This window comes from Limulus polyphemus, unplaced genomic scaffold (genome assembly GCF_000517525.1).
Source record: "Limulus polyphemus unplaced genomic scaffold, Limulus_polyphemus-2.1.2 Scaffold2893, whole genome shotgun sequence".
Lineage (NCBI taxonomy): Eukaryota > Metazoa > Arthropoda > Merostomata > Xiphosura > Limulidae > Limulus > Limulus polyphemus.
The window spans coordinates 84,491-93,629 of record NW_013668503.1 but is presented as its reverse complement, the minus strand read 5'-3'; the positions used below and the strand labels follow the sequence as shown (position 1 = coordinate 93,629).

Genomic DNA, 9,139 nt, shown 5'->3' with positions numbered 1-9,139 from the left:
AAGGAAAGGTCGGGAGTTTTGTAAGTAAATGCAATGTTGATCAGTGGCCTTCAATATATTATATGAATATCGAAACACCCTGTACCGACGTTGGTTGTTATAATTTTTTCTCTTGTTGTGCTGAGATACTGATGAATAATGTCATATCCGTTTCGTCTGACCTGGTTACTATTCACACAGAAACTAACTACACGTGAAAGTTTGGTTTGATCGAGGTAAATGTCCGGTGTGTTCTATACAAACGTGTCCAAGAATCTATATAACCGATACAGACGAGGTCTCTCAATTCACCCTACATACATAAACATATGGTACGTAACAGGAGTGAGTAACATCCGTTAATCAAGAGAAAGGAAGTTGTAAGGGGGGGGGTAAAATAGAGAAGAATGCTATATAGAGCTAACGTACTTGATCAATGTACGTTCAGAAAATGGGATTTTCGAGAATTTGTTATACAATTCAATTTGGTTACATTTTGTTTAGATAGGAGAGAATGGAAAAAATGGATTTGCATTTATCAATTAAATAGAATTTAAATAATAGAACTGAAATTAAAAATATGAAATTAACACTTGGGCTAGTCTTTGTACGAATTACAGTAGAAAGAAATAAACAGAGTATATATACTGTTACCTCTTTTAGTCTTAAATTGGAATGGAATAGAAGGTATTGAAAATAATATCATAATACTTAAGTGGGTTAATGTTTGCTTGGAATTAATTAAAATAAGTTTGTTAGCACTTAGATATTACTATATTGTCTATGTAGGTCTTCATTCGGTGTTATTTAAAAGGAATATAATATACCAACCTGGGTTATACTTTATTAGGAGTTGGGTAAAAGAAATATAATATACTAACCTGGACTACACTTTATTCGTAGTTGAGTAAAAGGAATATAATATACTAGCCTGGGTTATACTCTGTTTGGAGTTTGGTAAAAGGAATATAATATACTAGCCTGGGTTACGCTTTATTCGGAGTTGGGTAAAAGGATATAATACTAAAATGGGTTATGTTTTATTCGAATTGGGTAGAAGGAATAAAATATTATCCTTGGTTAGACTTGATTTAGGGTTGGCTAGGAGGAATATAATAATAACCTGAGTTATACTTCTTTCGGGGTTGGGTAGAAGGTTTGTAATTCTAGCTTGGGTTAGACTTTATCCGGAAACGGACAAAAGGAATATAGTACTACGCTGCGTTAATTTTATTCGAATTCGGTAGAAGGAATATAATAGTTTAGACTTGATTTAGGATTGGCTACTTTGGTTATACTTTATTCTGAGTTGAATAGAAAGAGTTAAAATATTAACCTAAGTTAGACTTTAATCAGAATTGGATAAGAAGAATATATAATAATTACTTGGTTATACTATATTTGGAGTTGGATAGAAAGAGTTAAAATATTAACCTAAGCTAGACTTTATTCGGAGTTGGATAAGAGGAATATATATATAATACTTACTTGGGTTATACTATATTTGGAGTTGGATAGAATGTGTTTAGAATATATTAACCCGGGCTAGATCTTATTCGATGCTGGGCAGAATTAGTAAAACTACCAAAATTGGTTAGATTTTGTTTGCAGTTGGATAAAAAAATTTAGAAATAACATCCTAGGTTAGACTTTATTTTTATTGAATTAAAAAAGTTAAAATAGAATACATAACTATTGTCTTGGGTTATCTTCGGTGAAAATGGATAGATGATGTACAGTAGCATAACTATTGTCTTGGGTTATCTTCGGTGAAAATGGATAGATGATGTACAGTAGCATAACTATTGTCTTGGGTTATCTTCGGTGAAAATGGATAGATGATGTACAGTAACATCACTATTGTCTTGGGTTATCTTCGGTGAAAATGGACAGATGATGTACAGTAACATAACTATTGTCTTGGGTTATCTTTGGTGAAAATGGATAGATGATGTACAGTAACATAACTATTGTCTTGGGTTATCTTCGGTGAAATTGGATAGATGATGTACAGTAACATAACTATTGTCTTGGGTTATCTTCGGTGAAAATGGACAGATGATGTAGTAACATAACTATTGTCTTGGGTTATCTTCGGTGAAAATGGATAGATGATGTACAGAAACATAACTATTGTATTGGATTATCTTCGGTGAAAATGGATAGATGATGTACAGAAACATAACTATTGTATTGGATTATCTTCGGTGAAAATGGATAGATGATGTACAGTACACAACTATTACTCTAGTTTATCCTTTGAGTTAAAAGTGTTGTATACAAAATATGACATTACAAAGATTGTATTTCATTTTCTTGATCTTTTGTATGAAAGTTAAACAAGTTTTTCCTAAAATCAGTCTTTACAACAACATGGCCAGCATCCAAAACATTAAGTAATTATTTTATACATTTGTTTCAGTTTACACAATGTAAGTAGAATTCAAGGAAGAATATGTTAATTACTTCCCCTGTCTATATTTCTGAGGCTTTATTCCTATCTCTTATCACTCCACAATTGAACATAACTAAAATCACAATTTGGTTTCAAAAAATAACCTATTAAAAATATCCATTATTTCTGGATGATTTAAAAGGAAAACAAAAACGTTTAGATTGATTCTCAATAGCTATTCCGGATATTTATGCAGTTAGGTTTTGCGAAATAAATTTTCTGTTTGTTTCATAAAATGATGAAGCCCCTGGAAGGAAACATATTTGTTCTCTATATATTTTATCAGGGCCATGTAAAGGTTAATCTATAAATAACTCGTATTCTTTGTTAGTGAACAAAGCAGGAAAAATTTGGTTAAATGACAACTAAAAGACTTAGAAATTTGAAATATTACAAATTTTTAGCGCAAGTAGGAGTGACCAGTTCAGAAAATAAAAAACAAAACCAAAGAGCGTTTTCTTAGTGTTTCGAGTTTTTATGTGTGCAACTATTGCTCATAAGGGAGAGCTGTAATACATTTTTCAAATATAGCACGTGCTAGTTCATCTTACTTTCTCGTACATCGAAGCACCACCTATATTTTTCCGGAATCCACTTAACGTTTAACACATTTTTTTATTGTAACATCCTTTTATATACTCTGTAACAGCTCCAGTCACCTGCAAGTACGAACAACGCCCAGAACGGACGGTAGTATCCATGGATTTTCTCCAGTTTGCGAATACAGCAGAAGACTGCGAAAGACAGTGTACTGAAGAGATCACTTTTAACTGCAGAGCCTACACTTTCCTAGCCAACAAGTGTTACCTGAGTGGAGATGATGTCATTAGCCTTGGTAACATCGAACTTCCTGAGAAGCAGAGCGCCATCTATGGCGAAAAACAATGCGTTGTTGGTATGTATGTATTATATCAACGTATGATATTTATATCAGATCGAAATGATTGTTAAAAATATTGAAATATCTCCTATCGTCATTTATTTTACGGATGTTGGAAGATAAGCACAAAACTACATTATGGATTACCTGTGCTTCTAGCGTTTTAAGTACATAGACATACCGCTGTGCCATTGGAGGGGGAATTCTTTTACGTAAATACATCATTTTATCCTGTTAGAATCGTATCAGGTTTCAATGACAACATCATGTCATCGTCTTACTTCTTAACAAACTGTATTACAAGCCACATTGGCCCGGCATGGCCAGGTGGTTAGGGCACTCGACTCGCAATCTGAGGGTCGCTGGTTCGAATCCCCGTCACACCAAACATGCTCGCCCTTTCAGCCGTGGGGGGCGTTATAATGTGACGGTCAATCCCACTATTCGTTGGTAAAAGAGTAGCCCAAGAGTTGGTGGTGGGTGGTGATGACTAGCTACCTTCCCTCTAGTCTTACACTTCTAAATTAGGGATGGCTAGCACAGATAGCCCTCGTGTAGCATTGCGCGAAATTAAAAAAAACACAAACACAAGCCACCATATACAATGCAGCTTCGTCTATTTATTCCTTGTAATGACTGTTTTTATTTCCGTTAGTAAATATTTTAGTTTACAATATAATGTTCTGAAAACGTGAGACATCTCTTCAGGTTCGTAAAAAGCCAGCTACACACAGTTAGTCTGTTTTTTTTTCTAAAACAGTATACATGTTTCTTAAAAATTAGAAGTGTATCAGCTGACATTTTAAAAGTTGTTTAAAGAGCAAATAAAATAATATATTCCGTATTAAAAAAATTGCAAACAAAATTCATAGCATAAAAGACGACGTAAAAAGTAAATAAAAAGCTACATAAGATACATTAATGTTCTACTAGATTATGATTGTTTAGTCTTTACGTTTTGGTTCCAGGATTGCGTTGTTGTTGTGTGTGTAAGCATGAACTGTATTTCTTACTCATTATAATCTTCAAACTTCTGTTCCCGTCACTCAAAACATCATATGTTATTTTCATCTTCATTCGTTTTAAACATCATATTGCATCTTCACCTGTTACCTAAATATTTATTTGTTTTATTTTAGACAAATGTACTGGAGGGATCTTTACATTTGAGAAAATAACAGGTTACGTTTTGAGATCAGCAGTGACTCAAACAATTCCTTTGTCCAATCCTGGAGCTCTAGGGAATACTCTTCAGTGTAAAGAGTTCTGTCAGAACGCCGGACTCAACTGTCCAGCATTTACCGTCAATTACCGTAATATGCGATGTGACCAGTTGGACCGAAACTCGCAAGGTCGGACCCGTGAGTTAGCACCAAGAACAGCTGAAAATTACTTTGAAAGACTGTGCCTAAGAGGTTGGTATAGAACTGAGGTGTGATTAAATATTACCGTTCTTGTAAGTTTGAAAATTCACGAATTTGGGAGTTTTGTTGTTGTAAGCAGAAAATATTTGACTCCATTTCTCCAGATATTTGTACGACACCTGTTACTCTGTAGATATTCCAGAAATTGCTCTATTTTTATTTATTTTCGTAATCTATCACATAGTATTTTTGGAATAATAAATGACTTTCACCTTATACTCTTCAAAATGATTTGTCTCACGCGAGTAAATTTTTCATATTTACTCAAACATATTTTCTTTTTTAAGAAATAAGAATGAAAGCGCGTAGGTTTAGAAATCCTATAAAATATTTTTACTGGAATATGCTTACCCAATCTAGAGTGGTGTGAACCTTTTATATAGAAAAATAATTATTTCACCCAGTGATTTGGTCAGTTATTTACAGTTAATGTTGTAACTGGCAAATAAATAAAATTATCCAATATGATGTAATATGTAAGCCCGTCGACAGCGAGAGATATAAAATCTCATGGGTTATTAGTCATATAATTTCCCAATTTTTTTTAGTCATACTAGTTGACTTGTAAAGTTCGATATCCGTTTATTGTTGTTTGTTTGTTGTAATTTTTGTTATTAGAATGCTAATTCTGGTTTAATTAAACGTTGTTTATTGTTAAAAAAAAAGTTTGAGTTTTACTCGGCCTCAAATTTCACTTTGAAATAAAAAGTAAATTCACAAGATGGAGTGCTACATTCAGTATGTGGAACTAACGTCTAACAAAGGTCAGATATATAATTAAGTTAGACTAATATTTTAATTTTTGACTATATTTTACTTAATAAACTCCCTATAATGAATTTCTCTCTCAAAGGGAACTAAACTCCTGTGTAGACAAGTGAACAGTGTGAGTGTGAATGATATTTAAGTCTTGTAGTATTGTGTTAATGAGATATAATATTCTAATAATTAGAATTATCGATCTTTCCATACAAAAGATTAGAGCCTCAGAACAAAGATAAAAACGCTTGGTCTAATTACACAGGCCTGCGATGGTTTTATTGTCTTGAAATTTTTACATGTTCAATAGGAATTCCTGTACGCTGAATCCGAAAATGATATCCATTTTTCTCCATCACATACAGATTTTTCACAAAAAGTCATAACGCAATACATAAAAGAAAGACCATAACACGTAGTTTTGAGACTAAATTATGTAGATTTCACAACAAAAATTTGGATGAATGAGGATGCAAATTCGTTGGACATCAGTGTTCTTCCCTTTTCTTCAGTTGGTTTGTATTTTTGTTAACAAACATAATAATAGAAAATGTTCATTGTGGTAAACGAAATAATAATTTGATCTAAGTAAGAGGTTTTTTATCTTCCACATTGGTAAAAAATTCTTACGTGATAGAAGAAAATGAATAATATTTTCATAATCTGCGTAGCTGAATTATGGTAAATCCGTTATTAAAACCAAGACAACTTTTATGAAGTTTAAATTCACGTGCCTGTGTTATTAGAAAACGTAAGAATTATTTGTTGCTTTAGAGAAATTCTAATTGTCACTAACTTGTTAAAATGTCTTCTGGCACAAACATAAGAATTATATATATATAGTTCAGCGAAAATTATCCTGGTTTCTTAAAGCTGACTTTCTAAACTTTTATTAGAGCTGATTGTTATTTTATGATAGGTCAGGTGGCGATGACGTGCCAGGATAAAGCGTGGGCTTTCGAGAGAGTCTTAGGATACGAGATGTCTCCTGACTTCTATAAGAAATCTATACCTCTGATCCAGAGCAGGAGAGACTGCGAAGAAGCTTGTTTAAATGAAATTAGTTTCACGTGTCGGTCTGCTTTGTACAATGAGGAGACTACTGAGTGTAAACTAAGTCAGGAAAACAGAAGAACCAGGCCTACGAATTACAAAGCAAATAATAACATAAATATCAACTACTTAGAAAATCAATGTGTCACAGGTTCGTAAACTAGAGATCTGTAAAAAAAATTACGACCTTTAAGGTTTTACTTACGGATTTTCTTGTTCGGAGTATGCACCAGTTCTTAACTGTTTTAATGATCTTTGTAATCAAACACAAAATGTAACTGAAAAATATATCGACTGTATGTTTTCTAGCTCGAACCATTCCCTATTCCTATTGAAGTTTACCTGTGTGTTTTCTGTCTACACATATTCCTTACACCTATTGAAGTTTACCTGTGTGTTTTCTGTCTACACATATTCCTTACCCCTATTGAAGTTTACTCGTGTGTTTTCTGTCTACACATATTCCTTACCCCTATTGAAGTTTACTGTGTGTTTTCTGTCTACACATATTCCTTACTCCTATTGAACTTTACCTGTGTGTTTTCTATCTACACATATTCCTTACCACTATTGAACTTTACTCGTGTGTTTTCTGTCTACAGATATTCCTTACCCCTATTGAACTTTACCTGTGTGTTTTCTGTCTACAGCCATATTTCCGATGTTTTCTATTTTTCAGCTAGTCCATGTCCGTATGAAGAAAAGTCTAATGCTTTCCCCATGTACACTGATGTTGTACAGACGTCTGGAATCACTACCCAGGAGAGCTGTGAGCTGGCCTGCACCACCTACTCTACCTTCAACTGTCGTTCCTTTGCTTTCTACTCCAGCAGTGGACAGTGTTTCCTCAGTGGAGACGATACAGCCAGCGGTAGTCAAGACGCTGCTCAGGGACGTTCAGGAATCAACTACTTCGAGAGGAAATGTCAAGCTGGACAAATACTTCCCACCTCCAGTTCATCCTACACTCCATTCCCTCCCACATCCATTTTTACACCCCCACCAGGTAACCAAATATCTTGGCCGCCCGGTTACCGCCCTCAAGGAGCATCACGTAAGCTAACTTTTATGTTTCGTTTTTTCGTTAGTCTGGTGGATTACCTGTTGCCTGCCTACCAGCTGATCATCATCAAGTGCATGAAGCATGGCTATAACAGTAGCAATGCATGAAAAAAAAGTTCTTATTCTTCTGTAGAAACTCAAATTTTATCATCGATCTAAAGAAAGGCCACTTTCAGCCGAAGAGAAATACTTACAAATACGTGTAATAATAATAATAATATTTAAGTTATAATCAAACTCACCTTCATTTTCATGTGGATTTAACAGATGTATGTTAGTTTCTCTTCGATTTTAACAAAAGTAGTTTATATAATTAATATTTAAAGTCGTCAGTACTTGGTGAAACTCCATAATTACAAAATTGAGGAAAGCTAAGGAATCATCCTTACAGGCGAAACCATATTCGTAATGAGTGAAATATTTGTGAAACGTACAGCTGTCTTTATTTTCCTCAATTCTGTAAAAGTAGTTTTTCATCATCGTTTTCTCCAAATGCAACGTAACAAAACAACAAACAAACAAGGATTCCAATGATTCTTTAGTTTGCTCCTACACTTCTAGATTGAGAAGGTTCGGATAAAAGCACTTATTTAGAATGAGATATCATCTTGTTCACTAAGAAACCATGACAGCGACCATTCCGTTGAATTTTGTTTATTGTAACATAATTATAAAGTGTTGCTTATACGGTCATTTCATTTCTTCCATTCCATTATATTAATTGCATATTTCAATTTCGAAATAAGATTAGTTAAAAAAATCGCATTATTTGTATGTGTGTGTTTTGTTTTAACGCAAAGCCATATTGGCCTATACGCTATGCCTACCATGGGGAATCGAACTCCAGATTTTTACGTTGTAAGTCCATAAACTTACTGCTGAACCACCGGAGGACTTTTAGAAAAAGCAATATGCAACTTTCCGAAAAGGGGTTTAAGTGTTTTAATGGTAAAAACTATAAAATCGATCTTTTTTTTTTGTTTACAGCTTTTAATTAATTTTTTATTACGTGAATTTAACAAGTTGTTGATTTTTTTAAAATATAAGACGATTTTCATGATGTCGAAGAACCAACTTAAAGTAAATATATAGTTGAGACGGCTGATGTTGATAATAAAAACAAAAGACAAGTAACAACGTTTCAACCTGCTTAGGTCATCATTGGATTAAGAATGACTTTGAAACAGTGGCCGTTATTCACCAGGTTGAAACATTGTTACTTGTTTTGTGTTTTAAATAAAGTTTTTGGCCTGGCATGGCTAGGTGGTTAGGGCGGTGGACTCGCAATCTGCGGGTCGCGGGTTCGAATCCCCATCCCACCAAACATGCTTGCCCTTTCAGCCATGGGGATATTATAATGTAACGATCAATCCCACTACTCGTTGGTAAAAGAGTAGCCCAAGAGTTGGCGGTGGGGTGGTGATGACTAACTGCCTTCCTTCTAGTCTTACACTGCTAAATTAGGGACGGCTAGCGCAGATAGCCCTCGTGTAGCTTTGCGCGAAATCCATAATAAACAAACAAATA

General features: G+C 34.1%; 1 protein-coding gene across 1 annotated transcript in view; it reads left to right on the top strand.

The window, feature by feature from the left end:
• The window catches only part of LOC111087953, a 9,690-nt gene extending 4,938 nt beyond the window's left edge, over positions 1-4,752 (top strand). Inside the window, exons 4-5 of the mRNA XM_022396458.1 lie at positions 3,084-3,329; positions 4,454-4,752. Coding sequence (XP_022252166.1) covers positions 3,084-3,329; positions 4,454-4,752 — 545 coding nt within the window. The remainder of the gene's footprint in view (positions 1-3,083; positions 3,330-4,453) is intronic.
• Positions 4,753-9,139: the final 4,387 nt, after the last annotated feature.